This window comes from Eulemur rufifrons, chromosome 20 (assembly GCF_041146395.1).
Source record: "Eulemur rufifrons isolate Redbay chromosome 20, OSU_ERuf_1, whole genome shotgun sequence".
NCBI lineage: Eukaryota > Metazoa > Chordata > Mammalia > Primates > Lemuridae > Eulemur > Eulemur rufifrons.
In genome coordinates, this window is record NC_091002.1 from 9,528,089 (window position 1) to 9,551,462 (window position 23,374).

At 48.9% G+C, this 23,374-nt stretch overlaps 1 protein-coding gene across 2 annotated transcripts in view; it reads left to right on the plus strand.

The window, feature by feature from the left end:
* Positions 1 to 14,462: 14,462 nt before the first annotated feature.
* Positions 14,463 to 23,374, plus strand: part of PYGB (glycogen phosphorylase B) — a 38,150-nt gene continuing 29,238 nt past the window's right edge. Inside the window, exons 1-2 of one of the 2 annotated variants that reach the window (XM_069495625.1) lie at positions 14,463 to 14,756; positions 22,247 to 22,348. In XM_069495625.1, the coding sequence (XP_069351726.1) occupies positions 14,514 to 14,756; positions 22,247 to 22,348 (345 nt within the window). In that variant the 5' untranslated portion in view covers positions 14,463 to 14,513. The remainder of the gene's footprint in view (positions 14,757 to 22,246; positions 22,349 to 23,374) is intronic. The other variant, XM_069495626.1, reaches the window with a different exon arrangement.

A 23,374-nucleotide genomic window follows, 5' to 3' on the forward strand; every position in this document is an offset into this window, starting at 1 on the left:
ACTGCGCTCTTGTGGTGTCCCAGGCCATGGTCTGCCCGCCTTGGACTGACCCGCCCTCCCCCGTGGACAGTGCAAGCCCTGGGCCTGCATCCTCTGTGGCATGGTGTGGGCCCCGGTGCCCAAGTCCACTGGCGTTTCTTCAGTGAATGTACAGTACACGACACAAGCTGAACCTCGTGTTCCACTCAAAATAAAAGGTTTACAAGGGTTTCTTTTCCTCTGGGTTTCTTCTCATTGAGCAGCAGCACCATTTGCCCAGATCCCTGTTTACTAAAATTTTTAAAAAACTGTCCAAGTGGGGTGACACAGGAAGTGGCATGTTTTAAGTCCTGGGCTGGGAAGTGGTCTGGCCAAAGGACCCCACCCTCCAGCAGTCTAGAGAGCAGAGCCCCTCCCCTGCTGGGACCTCGACCACAACATAAGCCCCCAGGTCACTGCATTCAGCAAGGACAGTCCCAAAGGGGTAACATGCAAGGGAAGGCTTTGAGCTGACCCGTGCCCCACCTGTGTTTGCTCAAAGTCCCCCAAGCCTGTCTGTCCCCCCAACTGTGGCAGGAGGGACGGGCTGGCACTGGGACCTCCCAGTCTATGTGGTAGAGGCCTATGCAGAGGAGGAAAGGGTTCTGCAGACAAAATGAGGGTGATTTCACTCTGCCCTCTCAGAGCTGGCACTTGACAGTGGCTAGAGGCAGGAGAGGGATCCACATGGGAAAGTTTTTGATGTCTCAGCAGCTTGGTGCCTACGGGACACTTGGAAAAGGGCAGGCGTCCACACTGCAGAGGGCGGTGGGTACCACCCCAGCCCCAGAGGCTGGAGGGACACCCTAGGACATGAACAAACCTCTGCACAAAACCGAAGCTAGCTGTGTGCTCTGCCCAGTGGTCTCCCAAAACTTAAACCTTGGGGAAGAGGCCTGGAAGTCAACATGTGACACAGGCCAGAAAAGACAAAGCAGGAAAGATGCTCCCCCAAATAAAATGTAGCCTTAGGACTAAAGCTAGGCAGCCTTTGCTCGAGGACAGCATGAGGAAGCCTGTCCTCTCCCCAGCTTCACCGCCCCCGCCTTGGCAGGGGCCCCACCAGCCTTTTTACTTCCATAATATCCGACAGTTTAAATATTTAAAGAACTCCGGAGGCAAAGAATCAAAGATGCATAAAGTAGAGCAAAAATCGATTTGGTCTGTTTAAAGAAGGTTAGTGATCTCATATCTGAAAAAGAGTAAACAATTGGAAGTTTCCCAAAAGAGCACCAAATAAGTCATGGAATATTTTTGGGCCTGGTGAAATATGCAAGTCATTTTGCTCTGAGTGTCTTTTGTGATAATAAAGTAGGCTCTCATTTTTCAAAAATAGCTCCATGTGCACGTCCTAGCACATTGTCAAAGCAGCAGACTGGGGTGTAGTGAGAATTTCTCCCCTCCCGGAGGGCGCGTGCAGCCACGTACCCAGACGGGTCTCCTTGCACACCCCACACGCTGCTCTGCTGCCACGTGGATGCCCACCTGCTGCACGCTGGGCTGCCTCTGTCCTGCAGTGGCTGGTGGCGTTCCCACATCTGGGTGACAGGCCCCCACAGCAACAGTTTCCAGTCCCACTTCCATATACATGAGCATCCTGACATTGCCAGTTTTAAAGGGCACAAGCGTTGTAAGTTGTAGTGGATGTGGCCACGTCACCTTTTATCCCACCAGCAAGTGTCGGTGCTGGCCTCCCTGGGTCCTTACCAACACAGCTACCGCCAAACCGTTATTTTTGCCATTCTGGCAAATAAAAAAATGGTAACTGCTGGTTTTAGTATGTGTTGATCTAGTTCATCTTGTATGTGTAAGAGCCACTTGTATTTCCTTTTCTGTGAAGCATTTATTCATGTTCCTTGCCAACTTTTCTATAAGATTGTAGCCATTCTTCATTGACTTCAGGAGCACTTTCTTTATTAAGGAAATTAGCCTATTGTGATAGAACGTGTTCCAATTTTCCCCATTTTATTATTACTATTTTTATTTAAATTGATCATATTTGTATTTTCATATCAATTTATTTTGTGACTTCCAGATATTGTATTATAATTAGGAATGTTTCCCCACATAGATTTAAAAGTTAACTAAACGGTATTTTTATGGTTTTAGTTTTTTCATACTTTTGAATATCCTCAGCTGCAAAAAATCATTGTTGCAGGGTGAATTTGAGTTTTAGAACCATTTCAGAGTCCTCAGAAGGCAAGTGCGATGTTCATACTGGAGTAGTCACAGTTCTGGATAAAATCAAGGATGACACCGGAGTAATGAGGCAATTCCAAAAGGGAATTTTCAGAAGTGGGGAATTGGCAAGGTCAGTGATATACATACAGAGCCTCCCAAGGCAGCAGCTTTGAGAAAACCACACCTGGGTGTGTAATTTCTGCTAGAGCTATTTTACTGTGACTTGTTTGGAGACCACGAAATGTGAGGAATGTTTAAAACAACTAGGGCTGCTCATCCTGGAAAGAGAAGCTTTTGGGTGGACAGGGATGTGACAGGTGTCTTCACTGTCATCTGAAGGATTATCAGACACTGGCCTCTGCTGTGTTGCTCCACAGGCCAGAGCACAGACACGAGGGAGGCAGTTACAGGGAAGCTGACAACGGAAAATGTCCTGGAATAAGGCTGTTCCTTGGGATGAGTCCCTTCTGCTGTCCGCATTCAGGGCTGCTCGAGAAAAGATCCTGAGTTGAGTGAGAGGTTAGAATCAGGTTCTTCCAACATCACATCCGTAAGATTCTTGGATTCACCTTGAAAATGACCTTGAAAATCATGGGCAGGTAAGCATACTTATGTACACCTCCTTCAGTTTCAAGTTAACGTAACAGTGGCTCGTTTCCATGGAGTGCTCTGTGTGTGTCAGGCATGGCGCTGCCTGCAATTCGTGTGGTTAGTGACTTAATCATCACAGCCATGAGGCAGGTGCTATCCCTCCTGCCTGCAGGGGCTGCAGGGACTCATCTAGGGCCCCACTCAGACCAGTCTGCAGGCTTCCTGACCCCAGGCTCACAGCCACCCTGCCTCCCAAAGCAAAAAGTGTCTCTGGAGAAATTTTCCTGATCACATCAGGCCTTGTGCTCATCTATCAAAGGCAGGCCTCTCCACTGAACAATCAGTCATCCCAGTGATAATGTGCTTTGTAATGTTTAGAAAATAGTTACACAGTCAAGAGAAATATTAATAGTAACTACCTCCAGGCCTAACTGTCCCTGCATCATTTTGACAGCCGTTGATTCTTTTCCTGTGTTACTGATTTGGTGGATAAAGGTTTCTGTTTAAGAGCTTAAGTGCAGCCTTGTAAACCTTAGTGTCTGCCACTTTCCTTACATAGTTCAGAAGCAGACATCCCCCTATAAGGCGTCCTGTCTCGAGAAGCCTCTGTCCGGGTCAGAGGAGCCCTGAGCTGAGTTTTGCGGTGCAGAACACGGGTGGTGGGATGGCTCTAAATATAGCTTATAAGTGTTCAACAGGCTTGAAGTGTTCAACAGATAGAGCTACGTGGTTCCTCCAGACCCACCGGCCAGGACCACTAAGGATCAAGTGGTTTCACAAATAAAAATGCCAAGCACAGAGGCCTGCAAGGACTTGCTTTAAAGCAACAGGGAGAGATGGGAATGTAAACCAGGGTTTTCCAGCTTTCTGTGCATTAAGAGATTTCAAAGGATTTTGTTTACTGACTCTCCAAACATTGGAATATTATTCAGCCTTAAAAAGAACTGAAGTTCTGATGCATGCTACAGCACGGATGAACCTTGGAAACATTCAGCTAAGTGGAAGAAGCTAGACACAGAAGATCACATACTGTGTGACTGCATTTATATGAAATGTCCAGTACAGGCATATCCGTGGAGACAGAAAGCAGATTGGTGGCACCGGGGCTGGCCGTGTGGGGGACCAGAGAGCAACTGCTAACTGGTCCGGGCACAGGGTCCTGGGGGATGATGAGAAGGTTCTACGCTCAGATTATGGTGATGGTTCCACAGCTCCGCAAATAAAGTAAAAGCCATGGAATTGTGCACTTCAAATGGGTAACTTTATGATATGTAAATTATAGCTCAGAAAAGCAGTTTGAAAAATGAAGATTTGAACCCTAGGAAGGCGTCTCCCTTCAGGAGTTCCGTGTGGGGAAGCTGAGCCACATCTCACCGTCTGTTCTCGTCTGAGAGCGAGTGACCCTCTGTTCTCTTTTCAACCCCAAGACTTTTTTCAGTTCTGTCCTTGTCTCACCTTAGACCCTGAGAGGAGGGGCGGGCCTGCTGGTGAACCCTCACCTGGCAGGTGCTCGGCTCCTGGGGAGGGCCCCCCCTCCCCGCTGCCTGTTGAACGGTGGAAGGTCACCGGGCAGGAGGAAGGAGAGTCGAAACCCCCAGCACTGGGGAGATTGGCCTCCCATCCACCCCGGCACGTCCCCGTGCAGCCCGTGGTTCTCTTCTGTTTCCGCAGCGGGCGCCTGGCCAGGACGCCACCCTAGCCAAACAGCCCTGGTCAAACGGTCAGGCAAAGCAAATAGGCTTTCAGCAAGAAGCCTTCCTTTACTTCCCTGTGGGACAAATCTCCGCGCTTGGCTCAAATGCCTCCGCTGGAATTCCTCCTGCCTCTGTACGGCCTGGAGAGGCCAGGGCTGCCGGCCTGGTGGGCTACCTGTGTCACTCGTCCTCGCCCTGGCTTTTACCTCTGGCCTAGCAAATGTCTTTGAGAATATTTTCTTGTTCAGGCATCATTTTGATACAGTAAAATACACAGATCTTAAGTGTGCAGTTCAAACAATTTTAGCAAATATAGGCACTGCTGTAGCTCACACCCCAATCAAGATAGGTAACGTTGCTGTCTCCCCGGCAACCACTGTCTGATTGCCACCACGACACTTTGCTATTGCGGCTTCGGGAACTTCATGCAGACGACATCGCCCAGGGTGTGCTCTGTGCCTGAGCCCTGTGCCTGGCTTTCGGCTCAGCATGTCTGTGAGAGTCATTCTGGTTCACATGTGTGTTTGTTCCTTTGTGTTGTTGCATAGTAATCCATTCTTTCAATATGGATTACTATTGTTTCTTCATTTGCCTGTTGATAGTCACCTGGGCTGTTTCCTGTTTGGGGCTTTAATGAATAAGCCTTCTGTGACCCCTCTTGTGCAAGTCTTTTTGGGCATATGTTTTTATTTCTCTTGGATCAATATCTAAAAGCGGAATGGCTGGGTCATATTGTAAGTGTGTGTTTAACTTATTTATAACAACCTGCCAAACCGTTTTCCAGCACGGCTGTAGCATCTTACACTCCCGTTAGCAATGTACGAATTGCCCCACACCTTCCCAGCACTTGGGACTCTCAGTCATTTCAGTGTCAGCTGTTCTAGTGGGTGAGTACTGCTATCCCATTGTGATGGGGTTTTGCTGTTGTTGCTGTTTGTTTTTTAAGAGATTGGGGTCTTACTATGTAGCCCAAACTGGACTCAAACTCCTGGGCTGCAGCAATCCTCCCGCCCCAGCCCCCCAAGTAGCTATGGGCTCAGGCCACTACACCCAGCTCCACTGTGGTCTGCACGTGCATTTCCCTATGTGAGCTAGTGAATTTTAACAGAGGCTTCCAGAATCCTCCTGCCCAAGCCACATCCTACCTCCCCCTCACCTAGCAGCTTTTGCAAAGCACCACTGGAACCTACTTCATTCCGGATCCACTGTGAGCCTGTAAGCGCAGGGCAGTGCTGGAGACCTCAGCGGTCCCCCAGGGGTCCACGTGCCAGGTCAGCAGGCAGCCTACTCGCTCTGTAAAGAGCAGAGAGTAAATGTTTTGGGCTCTGCAGGACATGTAGTCTCTGTTCCAACTGCTCAGCTCTGCTGTTGAAGTGTGAAAGAAAAAATATAAATGAATGAGTGAGGCTGTGTCCCAAGTTGATTTATAGACACTGAAATTTGAATTTCCTGTAATTTTAACATCATGATTTATTCTTTTAAATTTTTTTCAATCATTTAAAAATGTAAGAAGTGTTCTTAGCTTAAGGGCCATATAAAAACAGGTAATGGATCAGATCCAGCCGGAGGGCCGGGGCTGCCTGGCTCCAGGTGAGCAGAGCAGCCGCTCGGGGGCACTTCTCACTAGGCCAGCTGGCCAGAGATACTTCATAGAGGACAAGCCAGTGGTGCAGGAGCCGCAGCAGCCCGCCTGCTCCAGGAGGGAGCTACTGCGCATGAGTTGAGGTGGGGCCGCCACTAAAGGAATCGTGAAAGGGGCAGAGCAGGGCAAAGGGCAGGCTGGGAAGGGCCTGTGAGTGCAGCTTTGTGCACAGCCCTCACCGCCCAACAGGCAGCTCCCTGATCACAGGCTTCTTGTCGCTGTCCCTGCCCAGCCAGCCTCAGTGCTGTTCCCTGTTCCCTTTGGAATCTGCACATCAGGGTGCCCACTGGCTTCAGCCCAGTGTCTCCCTTGCCCCTGGCCACCTCCTCAAGTCTTTCTTTGCCCGATGCCCAGCCTGAGGACCCGCCAGGAAGGGGAGCTGAGACTGGTGTAGGATGGATGAGGGTCCTTGTTAGGAAGTGGCAGTTTGCAGGAGGTGCTGGGCTCAGACCCCCACCCAGGGTGTGTCAAATCTGCAGCCTGTGTAACAGCTCTGAGGGAGCGTCTGGGAGTCAGGGGAGCTGTGAGGAGACTCCTGCAGGAGCAGAGGAACCGAGAGAGCCATGGCTGGGAACATAGGCTCATACCACTGCGCCTGGCTCCATGGAGCACAATGCAGGGAGCATCCTGAGCTGGAGGCCCCAGGCTTCCTCTTGGGAGGACTGGCTGCTGGACAGATTCCTGGTAGCTTGGGGCAGAAGCTGAGCTCTCCAGCCGGCATCCCTGGGACCTGACTTGGGAGCAGGCAGGAAGCCACCGGCCTAAAGGAGGATCTGGAGTGCTGTTGGTGTGGCAGGAGGGCAGGAGGCATTGGATAAGATGGGGGGGAAGGCGGGGCAGGGAGGGGAGGCCCCGTGGCTACAGGGTACGGGCCCCTGGCCCCCAGCCCAGGCCCAGGGTTCCCCACACCCAGAGAAGCTCCCACTTACTCAGGCCCTGCAGGTTCAGCACCATCCTTCATCTGCCACCTGGAAGGCTGTGCCCAGGGCTTCGTGTGAAGGACTCGTGTGAAGGGTGTAGCTGCAGATGATGCGCTCTCCTGGTGGTGTGAATATGCCACAGTTTATTCATCGCTCCAGCGCTGATGGAAGTCTGCAGAGTTTCCAGTTTGGACTGTTCTGAATAGGGCTGTTGTGAGCATTTTTATAATGCTTTTGCATTACAAAATGCTCATTTCTGTTGGGTGTTTTCTTTGGTGTGGAGTTGCTGGGTCATAGGGAAGGGTGTGTGTAGCTTTGGGGAATACTGCCAGCTTTTCAAGTCGTTGTGCCAACCTATGAGGAGTTGTTGGTGTAGAAACTGAAGGGGCTGAGATGCACGCCAGGGCCAGCAGGTGGGGACCGATGCCAGGGGCACCCCAGTGATGTTGGTGGGGGAGACCTGAGGGCTCCAGGCTGTTTCACTGGTGTTCCAGAGGACGGGGGGCTCCAGCTGACACTGGCTTACACAGGACAGTACTGAATCAGAAGCTACAGCATTTGCTGTAGGATTTGGATTTGCAGGGCCACGAAAGGGGAGTATGACAAGAAAACGCCACGTTTTGTGTACGGGAGATGGGAGAGTGGTGTAGTGTGCTTTGGTGGAACTGTGGACCATGCTAGATGCTGGCTGAGGAAGGAGCCAGAGGGCGATGTCACAGGAGCACCAGCAGGCTGCAGGCTGGGTGGGTCCCACCAGCTCGGGGGAGGTGCTATAGTTTGAATGTTTGTCCCTCCAAAACTCCTGTCCTGGTATCGGGAGGTGGGGCTTTAAGAGACAATTAAGCCTTGAGGGCCCCACCCTCATGGCAGGCTTCCTGCCTTAATAAAAGGGATTTGGGGAGTGGGCTCTCTCTCTTGGTCCTTCCACCTTCTGCCCTGTGAGGATCCAGCCTTCCTTCCCTCTGGAGGACACGCCAAGCAGGGCCCATCTTGGAAGAAGGGAATGGCCTCACCTGGCTCCAAGGTCCCTTCCGGGACCTTGACCTTAGACTCCCCAGCTCCAGTCTGTGAGGTCCTTCTGTCTTCTGCAGATGTTGAAGCTCAGTGCCTGGCTCAGAGTCGGTGCAGACAGAGCAAGTGTCCATAAACGAAGGAACCATTCAGTGCTCCCCTCCAGGGAGCAGGTGCAGTGGGCCAGTGCACCCCGTCTGGTGGGAAGTGGCCAGATGAAGGCACCACTAAGCGTGTGTCCCCGACTCCCCACCCCGTGCTGTCTGAGGACCTGGGCAGCACAGACACAGTTCAGAGAGACACCTGCTTTCCAGGACAACTTCCACAGGCACCACTGGAATCCCTCTTCGTTAATTCAGGCTGCCTGGAGAGAGCAAGGCTTTCTCAGTGTGAGACTAACGTATCCGCTGGAGAGACAGACAGTTTAACAGCCAAGCCTGCCTGTGGACTGGAACATTCCCCTCAGTGCGATGCCACCAGGTTTCTGTGGACCAGCACAAGCAATATTGAGGACCTCTGACCATCTAAGTGCCGGTTTTACCCCAGGGCCTCGTCGTGAGTGAGCAGGAGGTGAGGGTACAGACGGTCGTTCTCAGCTGGCTTTCTTGAGCCCTGCCCCTGAGATGAAACCACAGACAGGTGCCCTGGCATCTCTGGTCACTCTGGGGCAGCAGAAAGTCCAGTCTAATGCTCCATGGTAACCACCACAGCTCCAGGGCCTTGTCTGGTTTAATATCCACCCCACCCGCAAAATAGGGAGATGTTTCTGGCTTGGAAGACAGCAAGTGATGGCCCTGGGTTGTGACCAGCTTCTGTCTTCAGCATGTTCACTTCATCCCTCACCAACTCCTGTCTGTGCCCCCTCCCAGGGGAGGGGATGGGTCAGGGTAAGGGGGCAGTGAGGTGGACATCCCAGGCCAACTCTTGCCCTGGCTCTAGAACCCATCTGACAATCAGTTAAGAAGTGGCGGTGCTTAGGCCCAGGTTACAGAGGTGGATCTTGGGCCCAGCTGAGCCTGAGACAGTGTCCTCCGTAAACACACCAAAAGCCCCAGCGGCACACAGAAGTGGGTGGTGCACGGAATGACATTCCTACCAGGACCAGGCTGGCCCTGGATTAGCGGGACAGCCCTGGGGCAGAGATTCCCACGTGTGCACAATAGAAAGAATGCGCTGGGGGTGCTCCCTAAGCAGGTGGGATTCTGGATTGGGGCTTTGGGAATGTGCTTGTAACAAGCCCCATTGCAGTTTTTATTGGCAATTTTGGGAAACTGCCTTAGGTTTTATCTGCACTTCCATGGGCTGGGTCCTAGGAGTCTTTCCTATGTTACTATATTACATTATATTACAACGGGATAAGTGACATTTGTCCCTCTCAGTGCACTGAATCGGCACATAGATTACTAAGGGTTTGTCTTCTTGGCAACGTGGAGTTGGATCATGTCACGAGGCTGGAGTCTGCCATATCTCTCCATTGTAAAGGCCTTTTCCCCTCCACAGAGGTAATCTGTGCGGTGATGCTTTGACTACATGGTGCCCTGTTCCCCCAGACGTTGTCTACTCCTACATTTGTTTGGCCTCCTTCTGAAGAGGAGCTTCCTGCCTTCTTCCCCGCCTCCATTTTCTTTCCTTTTAGTACCACTATGGTCTCATGGATTCTTTTTTTTAACATCAATGTGTTAAAATACATTGATGTCACTAAGAATATCTGTTCACATACCCCAGTGGAGGGAGGGCCCAAATTCCACAATGTCATTCCAGCTGGTGGTCTTTATTCTACTGGGCTTTATAATTACCAACCTCTCAAAAATAATGCATTTGTTATTTCCCTCCCATTTCCTGAAAGACCGAGTCTGTGTTCCTTTGCAAATACCTAATTGACCAGAACAGACCAGCCAGCAGCGTTGCCAGGATCCCAGAGAGTTTTTCCTCTGCACCTGCGGTGTCACCAGGGGCTGGCGACGCTTCTGAGTCACTCATCCAGCCAATATTTATTGAGCCCTTATGATCAATGAGACACTCCAGGTCCTCAAGAAGCTTAAGCCTAGCAGACCAAAAACATCTGCTTTCCAATTTCCTCTGACTCCTGCAGCATTTCATGCCACTCACAAGACATCTTTCATCTTGGTTTCTGAGGCAGGGAGCTAGCTGCAGATAGAACCCTAAATACCTGTTTAAAAGAACTTTAAAGGTAACTTATTATCTCCAGCAACACAGAATGGCTCACTACAACAGTAACAGATCCTGAACCAACATCCGTCACTTCTTAGTAAATGAATTTTTAAAATGGTCTCCCCCCAAAAGAAGAAAGATCATAGAGAATCCTGCTAGAGCAGGGATCCCTGTCGCTGAGGCGAGCAGGTGCTCTGGCTGCCAGAACAGTCCCTTCTCTTGGAGGGGCAAATCTGCTTGTCAGCTTTACAGAAAAGAAAAGCAGTGCCCAGTTTCTTTCCATTTTGCCTGTTCTGAAGCCCTACAGTTTGGCCATTAAAATGGAAGATGAGAGCCGCATTCCTCACCATGGCAGACCTGGCCCTTTGACCTGGCTCCCACCTTCATCTGAATCCAATTGTTGGTTGTATAGAGGAGGAAAAAATCTTTTACCCTACCCATGTTAGGTTTTCCAGCCAGGGGCCCTGTAAATTAGACTGGCCAAAGGCAGATCAACAACAACAACAAAACAGAACAGTCATTCATTAGCATATGCATTGCACTTAGACCTGGGAGGCCCCAGAGACTCAAGGGGTAGTCAGAGCTCTGGTTTGACCACAAAGAAAAAAGGTGTTGAGGCTCTGGGCAGGGAAGGCAAATTATGGGGCGGTGTCTAGTCCATTTTGTGTTGCCATAGCAGAATCCCACAGACTGGGTACTTTAAATAGAATAGAATTTTATTTGGCTCGGGGTTCTGAAGGCTGGGAAGTCCAAGAGTGTGGCACTGGCATCTGGTGAGGGCCTTTGTGCTATATCATCCCATGGAAAAAAGGCAGAAGGGCAAGAGAGGGTGAGAGAGAGAAAGGGAGAGCAAGAGAGGGCCAAACTCATTTTTATAACAACCCACCTCCTGATAACAACATTAATCCATTTGTGAGGGTGGAGCCCTCATGGCCTAATCACCTCTTAATGATCCTACCTCTTATTATGGTCACAATGGCAATTAAATTTCAACATGAATTTTGGAGGGGACATTCAAACCATAGCAGAAGGTGACCAGGAAAAGTATGGTAAATGGGTGTTTAGGAAGGTTGGTTATACAGATTTAAGTCACTGCCTTCCCCATTGGTAAAAGCTGTTACCAGTTCTCTACCTTATATGGAGGGAAAAACATCTTATGGAAATTTCCTTTATAATAAATGTGAATTTCCTTTACAAAATGAAAATTTCTGCTCTGTTTTTAGAGCTTTTCCTGTGTCTGATAGATCTCAGTGGCTTTTAGTTCAAATTAATCCACATGCTAAAGAGGGATATTTTTGGGTAGCATAATCTGCTATCCCTCAGTTGCCTCTTCTGTGAACTGTCCAAGTTGGTGCCCACCTCAGGGTCTTTGCACTTGATGTTCCCCAGTTTCTTTCATTCATTCATTCATTTATTTTGGTCTCAGCTCAAATGTGCTTTTCTTTATAACTATCTAAAAATTATTTATTTATTTATAACTATCTAAAAATTATTTATTTGAAAATAGCTGAGATAATCCTGGGGTTCATTTAGCCATTCCAGCAATATTAGTGGCCAGGGGACATAATGGCAAAAAGGCTTCTCCCTGCTTCAGCCACACACATAAGGAAGATTCAATATTGTGCCATGTGCCACGAGAGGAGGGGGATCACGGGAGTTCTCAGGAAGAAGAAATTACATCTGAGTGGGAGGATTGTTAAAGAAAGAAAAATTCAATGATACATGTTAAAGTACAGTGAGGAAGACTATTCAGGACCATCTCAGTAGGTATGGGGACCATTGCCATGAGGTCTTGCAGCAGGGGAGAAAGATCTGGCTCAGCTCCGAATATGGCACGGGCAGTGGAAATTTATAGCCAGGGAGCCGGGTGGGGGTCAGTGGATGGAAAATTACTAAGAGGACACATCAGGGATGCGGGGACCCTGGCTAACCCAACTAAAAGGATCCGTTTTAGTTGGTGGAGGATGAGGAACTGATCAGATATCGCAGATGAGAGGTTCCTGTTAAACTGACAGGGTTCTTGATAAAACTGGATTTTACAAGGAAGTGTATGGATGGACCTAGAAGAAGTTTCTGAAGCCAGACTAAAGTTTGGTCAAGCAAAGAATCTTTGCCAGGACCATGGTAAATTTCATAAAGAAAATGTAGCTGTGAAAGATGCAAAGAAGGACTTAAAATTTAGTTAACCAGAGTAACAAAGCAAGAACTAAAAGTCAATCCAGTAAGAGAACACACAGTCCTTAAATCAGCAACCATTAATACAGTCTACAGCCACTGATTTTCCTTACTAACACTTATGCTAATTATAAAAGAAATATTGTGGAAAAAAACAGGAAATAAAAAATGTATAAGGAAAATAAAGAAACCTTCTAATAATTCTGCCACTCAGAAATAACCAGTGCTTATGTTTTGGTATAAACCTGTGTTTCCAACATAGCAACCTCTAGCCACAAGTGATTATTTAATTTAAATTTAAATTAATTTAAATGAAATAAAGCTTATATCATTACTGTCATTTCTGGATTATATCCTCCTTATTTCTGTGTTTTTGTCAGTATCGTATCATCCTTTACACTTCCCTAGCTATTAAAATTGTCATTTCCTTTAGCCACATGATGGTTTATGATATTGACTTTGTGAATGCAGGTAAGTTGGGGCTTGCGCAGTGGACCAGGACTTGGTGGGGTGGGGTGGGGATGAATGTTGACTGTTTCCCTTATTAGCTATGTGAGTTTAGGGAGATGTTTTAACTTCTCTGTGGCTCACCTTCTGCATTGTAAAGTGAGGGTAATTAAAGGCTGTTGTGGGGATTGAGTTAATCAGGTACAGCACACAGTCACGATCAACAGGTGTCAGCTTCACCATTATATGCTCAGTGTGCCGCACAGCTGGGTGGATGAACCTTTACAAGGTTTTAATTCTAACCTATATCACAGTAGAAAACATCTTTGTACAGCTCGTTTTTTGCCTTTTGAATCAAAGCTTTCCCTGAAATCTGTTCCTCGGAGGGGTACAAAGTGGTCCTAGGGCATAATCATTTCTATGACTTCTCCTGATTTCCCAGATCACTCTCAGATTATGTCAGTCTACAGAGCTTCCAGCCACGCTTGGCCCCCACAGCACTGTTAGCAGTACCTGCAATTCCATCTTGCCGGCTCCAGAATCTCTAGGATATAGTGCAGGAGTGAATCCTAGAGCCAGAGCTGGGTGGCCCGTGGGGGCATTCGAGATTTATTGTACCCTCAGAAGTTTGCAGCTGGAAGGGCCTCCAGATAAGAAGATAACTTTGAAAGCATCACACCAGGAAAACTACTGCACCTGGACTTTTATGACATCTCCTGTGGGCAACCTTTGCAGCCCTTTCAGCCCAAGACCACCAGGAGCAAACCCACGGTCCCACAAAATCAGATTTACCGACCCATTGCAATGAGGGGATCGTCCCAAGGTCAAAGGAAAAGGCAGATTCTTACGGGGTTGGGGAGGGTGAAGTTTAGGTGAACTTCACACGAAGCAGGGGTCCCTCAGGCTCAGAGCCAAGTAGGGGTCGGCAAGGGCTGACTGTGTGCAAGGGGTCACCAGTGTTGGTCTGCAGAGTGGACACCGCCCAGTTTCCTGGGGGACTATGGTGTTGAGCAAATGTGGGAGGCTGTGTCTGTCCAGACACCCCTATCTGGAGCTCCAGCCTGGGCTGGGATGAGGAGGCTGAGTCTGTCAGAGTAACCGAGCTCCTCCGGCCAGAGGGGGATGTTTCCTAATTCCTGCTGTAATTTCAAAGGGCAAAGTGTCTGCCAGTGTGTGATTTAAGGAGCAAGGCTTCTTAGAGAGTAAGGGGTCGTGATGACACTGGACTGGGGCTGTGTCACGCCCTTGGGGGAAATAGTGTCTCTGTTTCACTCGCAGCTGGTTTTCCCCGCGCCTGCCCCCCGGGTCTGAGGATTGGCAGGCAGATTGGCACTTGCCTGTCGGAAACTTTTACTCTTTTAGCTGGTATTTTCAAAGCCACCGGCCCCCGTTGGTGGCTTGCCAACGAGGGGGCAAATCCCCGCTCCCAGGTGGCGTGGGCAGGTCACTTGGACACTGCAGCTCCCCCGGACATCAGCATCCCCACCTAGGAGACGGGACGCCCCGCCCCCGCGCGGGCCCGCCCCCCGGCGCAGCGCGCATGCGCAGCCCGTGGCAGCCGGCCCACGCCGCAGTCTCCGGCGCCAGAGCCGCCGCAGCATCTGCAGGGTTCGCGCGTCCCGGCCGCTGTCCTTCGCCACCTCAGCCACCTGGGCCGGCGCGATGGCGAAGCCGCTGACAGACAGCGAGAAGCGGAAGCAGATCAGCGTGCGGGGGATCGCGGGGCTGGGCGACGTGGCCGAGGTGCGGAAGAGCTTCAACCGGCACCTGCACTTCACGCTGGTTAAGGACCGTAACGTGGCCACGCCCCGCGACTACTTCTTCGCGCTGGCGCACACGGTGCGCGACCACCTGGTGGGCCGCTGGATCCGCACGCAGCAGCACTACTACGAGCGCGACCCCAAGGTGAGGCGGCCGCCCCTCCCCGCTCCGGGTGTGTTTGAGCCACAGGCCCCTGAGACCTGGCGCGAGGCTGCGCGCTTCTCCCCAGAAAGACGCACGTACGGCGGCGCGTGCAGGATGTGGGGCAGATTTGAGGGCGGCCGCCCGATACCGCCGCGCAGCCTGCGGTGACCCGCGCAGTCGCCGCTCCCTGGGGTCGGCCTGGTGTGCGCTGGCCTGGCCTGGTGCTTCCCGCGCCCGGCCGGGGCGGGGACAGCAGCTTCGGGTGTCGCCTGGCACCCATGGCAGGGTGGGGGCCGGGCTCCCTCTGCGCAGGGCAGACCGCAGGACCCTTGTGAGGAGCCCGCGCCTAGCGAGCGTCCGCTGTTCCCCGCAGATCCCGAGCCCGGGAATCCGGCCGGGTGTTCCGGCGACTTTCCAGCCGTGACTTTCCAGCCGTGCACTTCCGTGATGGCTGCAGGCGGTGCTCCCGACACCCCCGTCCCAGCCTTTTGTTTTCCTGCAAATGCGTGTGGGAGAGCAGGGGACTGGAACCAGGCCTGGGCAGCTTTATGGGTTGGAAGGGGGTGAGTTCAGTAATCTGCAGGGAATTGAGTAGCTTTTTTGGGTCTAGGCTGAGTAGAAGAAAATCATTCAAGATGCCTGCTTAAACCGTGAGGGGTCCGAAGGTCAGAGATGGCTCTCCCTCTCCATCTCTTCAGAAGGCTCTGGCTTTGAGGTTTCCACACTTTTCTTGGAGAAATTTAGTTGGCGAAAGTTCATGGAGATTGTTTTAATAATTGTCACTTTTTTATATGTTGCAAAAATTTGCAATAGAAAAATACATTAAAGAAAGTCACTGATAATCCCCCATTACTCTTAACCATGTTAAAATACAGGTATATGTCCTTCCTGATCTTTTTGTATTCCTAAATATACATGCACATTTAAAAAAAAAAAGTACATGTTGCACGTAAAATTTTGTAGCTTTTCCGTTTCATTCATAAACATTTGTAACTTTTTTGCTCATAAACAACTTTACAAAGTCAGTAAATAGGCGTGGTAGGTTACAGTCTTGGACAGCCCCCTGTTGCCAGTTTTAATTTGCTCTAGACAAAGGAAAATTTGTCTTTCTCATATACTAAGTTCGAATGAAACTGGTGAGGAAAGAACACACTTGCAGGCCTGAAGCCAGTTTGCAAAGATTTCATTTGCAGTGTACACCTGGGCACTGGGCAGTTGATTTTTCTTTTTGGAGACAGAGTCTCACACTGTTGTCCCAACTAGAGTCCGGTGGCCATAATAGCTCACTGCAACTTCAAACTTCTGAGCTCTAGCGATCCTCTTGCCACAGCCTCCCGAGTAGCTGGGACTGACTATAGGTAAGCGCCATTGCACCCAGCCAGTTTTTTCTATTTTTAGTAGAGACGGGTCTTGCTCTTGCCCAGGTTGGTCTGGAACTCCTGAGCTCAAGTGATCCTTCTGCCTCGGCGTCCTGAGTGTGCTAGGATGACAGGCTTGAGCCACCGTGCCCAGGCTTGGACAGTTGTTTTGTTGATGATGACATTTTAATGTATTTTTGTAGAGCATTAAGATATACTTAATACAGTAATTGCTAAGAATGAGATTGATTGCTTTTCCAAACTTATTTTGGGGTACTGTTTTTTTTCTGAATAGAGATGTGTTAGGACAGATTTGTTAGGATACCATGGGAGCCTCTTCATATTTAGTATGCAACACAGCAAAAAAAGAAATGGCACCAAATGGCCAAAACAGGTTATAACAAGGGCTTGAGATGACTTTGCCAGGGAAAGCAGCCAAGAAGCAGTGGCTCCCCCAGAATTCCCCGCTATTGGAAGAGCTCTGATGCACAACATTATTTTTATTGTCCAGCCGAGGATGACAAGTGTGCAGCTTTGCCTGCATGTTCAAGGGCACCTCCCTGGAGCTAAACCGGGACACGGCTCGACACCTTGGGGCTCTCGTTAGAGTATTTGTATATAATTAGATTCTGGAGAGGCCAGTGATGTGCTCAGGGATCACGGAAATGACCTTCATGAACAGAATTAGTTCCTCTAACAAAACAGGTTTTCTGAACCTCTGAGAGGTCTGTTTTATTGTCCACTGTGGTGGTTCCAGGTGGAAACCTTTCTCTTAAAGAAGCCACACAACCTATAATGAAAGGCTGTTTGCCTATTCTGGATAAGAAGGCCTTGTAAAAGTGGAAAATTGGAATTTAAGTGCTTTTTTGGCTAATTCATGATGTAAATAAGCTTGTAATCCTTTCTCTGGAAAAGTTACGAGTTTGTTGGAAATGAACCAGAAACCAGCCCCGCCAGAGCCACTGAGGGGAGGTGGCCTTGGCCTCAGGGATGTGCACCAGCACCCTGCAGACTGTGGTAGTGTAACACTCGATAGCTATAAATAAAATAGAATGCTTTTATTATTTTTGTCCTTTTAAAAATTATACAAGACCTTGTAAGTACTGGAGGAAAAATTAGAGAACAGAAGCCAGAAGGAAAAAATTAACTGTTATCTTACCCGCTAGTAATAACATTGTAAATGCTGTAAATATTTCGTGTTGTGCGTTTTTTTTCTGTACTGATAGAAACACTTGTTTTTATTACATAAAATCTGTCTCTTGCTGAACCTATTGTTTCATAACTCTTAGTGCTTTGTTTTTGGTAAACAGCAGAAACAATAGAAACTTGGAGTGCTCAGAGGAAGGTTTTTCAAGCAACCTGCTTGACAAATCAGCAAGTCAAAAAATCTGGCTAAAATTGAGGGGTTTGTGCTTGGCAAGAGGCAGTGCTAGGTTTTAAAGGTGCTTCACGGGTTCATGAGACGAGCAAGCCCTGGCAAGGGGGAGAGTAAAGAGAGTAAAGTCTCCTGAGAACTGCAGAGCCTAGGACGGTGCCGGGCCGGGAGAGGGTTGCACGTGAGGGCAGATTTCTCGTAGGCCTGGCTTTACCGTTCAGTCTGTGCTGCCGTGGGCTTGGGTGGATTTCGTAACCTTTCGTGGCCTCAGTTTTGTCATCTTTAAAATGAGGGGAGTTGAGTGAGTAATCTATTCCTGAGGTCCCTTGCCATTCTAAAATGTTAGGGTTTTGTATTTGCTTATAAAATATTTCCATTTTATATTGACATTGTAAGACGTAGCACAAAAGTTTCAAATTAGTCGAAGGCCTCAGAGTTGGGATGGGACAGGGAGGGGAGAAGCACCGGGTGGAAGGTCAGGACACAAATGGCAGACTGGAAGTCCTGACAACCAAAGTAGATCATGCCCAGTTAGGAGAGTCAGAGGGTCCCTGCTATAATGTCTAGATTTATTCTGTGGGTCTTCGTGAAGCAGGTGTACGATGTGGGGGGCAGCTGACCCGCTGCACAGCTGCAGTGGATGGAATAATCAGTTTTCTGTGGCTTGTTCCCGTAAGCTCTTTGCGGGACTGCAGTGGTAGATTAAGGAAAAGCAGCTCTACACGGAGCCCAGACTGCTGTCCTAAATATTCCTAATACGATAATCACAGTGAATACGATTAATCTTTTGGTTTGGCTGGACCCAGGAGTTGAAGGAAGATGATGTGGAGCAGTGTTGTGCAGCCCCGGCTGCCCGTGATCCCCACTTCTGGGGTTCTGTTTTAATTAGTGGTAGAACCAGCCGGTGGAATCTTGTTAGCACTCCCGGTTACTCTGGTGTTTCCACTTGTATACGTGAAGTTGACCTTGCATCCCTGGGCAGGCTCCTCTGACAGCAGATGGCTCAAAGTTAGTTCTCTGGCCAGAAGTGGACGATGGGCAGCTGTTTTGTGTTGCCAATTACCCTGGCAGCTAGCCGCCCGAAGGCAGGGTTAAGCCATCATTTTATCGGATCTGGAAGCCTACCAGTGTGTGTGCCGTTAGTTTCCTTAGGCCTCTGTTGGTTTTTTTTTCCTCCCACACCAAATTAGTTCTTCAGTTCTCAGTGCACACTGACTGGGTGTCCTGCAACTCAGTTCAATTCTGACACTGTCTGTATGGAGTTAGCTTCAGGTCCCAGAGGTCAAGGGCACAGTCCCACAAGGCTGCCCCACCTCCGGTGCCAGTCGTGTGTCAGGGCCTCTCTTTACTTCTGCCCAGATTTGATGATTTGCTAGAATGGCTCCCAAAGCTCAGGGAAGCACTGAACTTGCATCGACCAGTTCATGGTAAAGGGATACAGCCCAGGAACAGCCAGACGAAGACGTGCATAGGGCCAGGTATGGGGGTGCTGGGGCTTCCTTGCTCTCTGTGGGCGCCACACTCCGGCATCTCCGTGTGTTCACTGACCCGGAAGGAGGCCCTCCAGACCCCTTCTGTTGGGGATTTTATGGAGGTTTCACTACCTAGGCCTGATCAATTAAATCACTGGCCATTGGTGGTTAACTCCAGCCCCTCCCCCTTCCCTGGAGGTTGGGGCGGTGGCGGGAGGAGGGGTGGGCCTGAGAGTTCCAAGCTTCTGATCACAAGTTTGGTTCCCCTGGCAACAAGCTGTCATCTTTAGGTGCTTTCCAAAGTCATTCATTAACATATGTCTGGTATGATTGAAAGGGGCTTGTTACAAATGATAAAAGACATTCTTTCCATCTTCATTGCTTTTATCACATAGGAAATTATGAGAGTTTTAGGGGCTCTGGCCAGGAAGACCAAATATGTATGTCTTTATTGTATCACAATATTACCGCCTCCAATCAGTCGAGGGTCTTACAGAACAAATCTGCAGCCAGCAGCCTGTGGGCTGGAACCGCCACTGGCCTAGGTCTCCCGCAGGCCCGCCCACCCTTCAGGTTGCAGACTTGCACCTCCACAATCGTGAGCCAATTCTTAAGACTCTCTCTCTCTCTCTGCACATACCTTACTGTTGCTTCCGTTTCTCTAGAAAACCCTAACTAGTCCACGGGCGTGTGCGTGGCTGCAAGGACCATTTGTGTCTATGAAATTTTGTAACTGATTTCACTTCTACATCTCAGCCATTTTTTAAAACTTTATTTTACATGATTTCAAACTCTTAAAAAAAGTTTGCAAGAGTAATGCAAAGAATTCTCATATACCTTCCCCCTAGATTCCCCAGATGTTTTTAACACATTCCTTAGGTCATTTTATCTTTCTGTACAAATTCATTTTTTCTCTGAACGATTTGAAAATAAGTTGCAGCCCTGTTGCCCCTTCACCCCTGAAAGCTTCAGTGTGTGCTTTGGAAGAGCAGGGAAATCCTGTTACACAAGCACAGCACGGTTAGACCCTGGACATTCCCGTTTGCACGGCACTGTCATCTGCAGTCTTGTTCAGCTTCACCAGCTGTCCTGCCGGTGAGAAGCACAAGTGAGATGCAGTTATACAATTACAAATCAAACAACCATACAAATGATGGAGCCAGGTGTGATGGCACACTCTTGTTAGTCCCAGCTACTCAGGAAGCTGAGGCAGGAGGATCGCTTGAGCCCAGGAGTTCGAGTCCAGGTTGGGCAACATAGTGAGACCCTATCTCTAATAAAAACAAAATGCAAATCAGAAAATTGAGAGAACTCTGTAAGTGTCATACCTATAATTTTTTTTTTCATTAAACAAAGCAAGGCGGTAAGCCATTTAGAAACCCACAACATTCTAAGACATGAAGCAGATAAACGCCAGGGCATTGGAGCTGGCCTTTTCTCTATCTGTATAGAATAGGGTTCTTAGGAAATGGTGAAGGGAAGATGAACACAAAAATTTAGAAAGGAAATTGGACAACAAAAGAGTTTGGTTAACAGTGTCTTCAGTGGAATCTTGTAGAGTAGGCATGACATGTCATTTTGGGTGTAGCTAAGTGGCTTTTCTCAGCCTGCAAGCAGTTTAAAATGAAAGATGCAAGTAGTCTGTTTAAAAAGAATGACTGGTACTTCGCTGGTTATAAATAGTTTAACATGGTCCAGATCACTCCATGTGAGTTGACTGGGCCCTGGCTTGTCTGTCGGTGATAAGAAGATTCCATTATTGCCTGGCTCTCTCTGGGTAGGGCGTGGGTAGACGTTACATGGAGCTTGTGTATAAAAATACAATGGATTTTAATGTAGTTAATTATGAATAATTACTTATAAATAATATAATTGATTTTATATTAATCTTATATCCTGCTACCTTGCTGAACTCATTTACTCTAAAAGCCTAGATTTGTGATGGTTTGTTGATCTGTCCTGGTGTCTTTTATGACCTTTATAATTTTGATGATGCTTTATAAATCTGATGAATACTGGTCAGGCATTTTATAGAAAATCTCCCAATTTGGTTCTGTCTGCTGTTTTCTCATGATTAGACTGGGGTACGGATTTGGGGAAAGAGCACACAGAGATAAAGTGCCCTTCTCATCAGTGGCAATTTTGGGTGCCAATCAGCATGGCCAGGTTCCTGTCCTGTGGAGTTCTCTGCTGTTCTTTTCTCTGCCCTGTTAACAGGTGGTCACCAAGTCCAGCCCCCCTCAAAGGAGCAGGGAATTAAGCGCCACCTCCTGGAGTGAAGAATGTCTGAGAAAGTTTGAAATTTGTTAAAACCGTCACAGCAGTTAATAAATATTTAAGGGGCGACCCCTGGAGGGTGTGCAGTACCTGTCAGTCCTCCAGGTTGTGCCCACTGATCTTAGCATTTGGCAGTGCCTCCTGCCTCCACCGCTGTGACTGCGCTGTTCTCATGGTGGTCTTCTGTTCTCGCGTTCCTTGTACATTTATCGGTTGGAGTTCTTCTGCAAAGCAAGTTTGTCCCTCCTTCCCCATTTATTTTTTTCAGGCTTTACTTCTGATGGCACAGTAGGAGTCAGGCTGACAGCAAGAGCTCTGAGCCTGGGGGTTGTGGGGAGTATGTAGTACCGTAGTACCCCGTTGGGGAGCTCTTAGGACCCCGCTGGGTGCCCAGGAGGCGCTGTATGCGGTGGCTGTCCTTGTTATAGCACCTCGTTACCACCGAGCTAGGACAATCGCAACCCCCAAAGCCAACCAACAGGTAGCAGGCAAAAACAGCCTCTGCCTGGTGGACGTGGGCGTGGCCCTTCAGCCACCCAGCTCCTGTCGACTGTGCCAGAGCTGTGCTAAGGGCTAATACTTGAAAATATTTCCAGCCTTATAGGGTTGTTTTCTGTGTTAGAGGTGTGCAGAAGTAACTTGCCCAAGGGCACACGGCTGGTAAGAGGCCAAGCTGAGCTCAGACCTGGATCCGTCCAGTTCTGGGAGCCTTGTTCCCAACCACTGAAGTGACCTGTGCCCCACACGTCGGGGAAGGTTAGTTTCTACTCGCCTGGGGACTGAAGAGGGTCAGGGCAGAGAGTGCTGTGCTTTAGGAGGGGGTCCCCTGGGTGGGCTGCCGTGAGAAGCTCTGGTCAGTGACACTGGCTGGAATGAGCATGCCCGTTTTTTGCACATATGGTCACCGTAAATGAAAGTCCTAAGTGGGTCCTTTCCCCTGTCACCGTAATCTTCCTAATGTGTGGGGATGGAATGAGAAATCTGAGATTCTTTCTTTTGCTTCCTCAGCGAATTTATTACCTTTCCCTGGAATTCTACATGGGTCGCACGCTGCAGAACACCATGGTGAACCTGGGCCTTCAGAACGCTTGTGACGAAGCTATTTATCAGGTATGGGGGTCCTCGGGCCGGGTGCTGGGTGGCGTCTCGGGCGCACTGGGGTTTTAATTCTGTGCATTCCGTCTCAGAAGTAAGCACTGCTGTGAAGACCAGCAGCTGTCGGGGAACGGGAGTGCCTTGTGGCCTGCTCTGCCTTCTTAGAGGAGAGACGGGTGGTGGGGGCTGCTCTTTTTCGAGGGAGAGAGTAGGAACGAGTGTGAGGATAATACATGGAGTACAAGCGCTGGGTTGAATGTGATGCTCAGGTTTGGAAGGTTCTAGAAGCCGTTCCCCTCCCCGACCCCCATCCCAGGGGCAGATTTAGAACGCTAAACTACAAAAATGGTTCTGATTATCTCATTTCTACTTATTAAATACTTTTTCAGGCTGGCAACCCACCCCAGGTGTCTCTCCCTCAACCCCTAAGATAACCTCCCGAGCTCATCCTACCACAAAATTTCCCTGATCAGAATAAACACTGCTTTTCCTCAGGAGTCTTCACTAAGTGTTCACTTTGAACTTAATCCCATTAAGGATTAATCCTTAAGGATTTTGTCTACACAAAAAATTGTATATGAATTTCATAGCATTTTTCATAATAGCCATAAGTAGAAACACTACAAATGTTGATAGCCATGCATTGCAATACTGCATAGAAATTAAAAGACAGGAAGTACTGACACATGCTACAACATGGATTAACCTTGAAAACATTATGTTCATTGAAAGAAACCAGCCACAAAAGGCCACATGTTGTGTACTTCCATTTACATGAAATGTCCAGAATAGGCAAATCCACAGAGACAAAAAGTAGGTAAGGGATTGGCCAAGGCCGGGGGAAATAGAGAGTGACTGCTAATGGGTACAAATTTCTTTTTGATGTGATGAAGTTCAGAATTTTTTTTTTTGAGACAGAGTCTTGCTTTGCTGCCTGGGCTAAAGTGAGTGCCGTGGCGTCAGCCTTGCTCACAGCAACCTCAAACTCCTGGGCTTAAGCGATCCTACTGCCTCAGCCTCCCGAGTAGCTGGGACTACAGG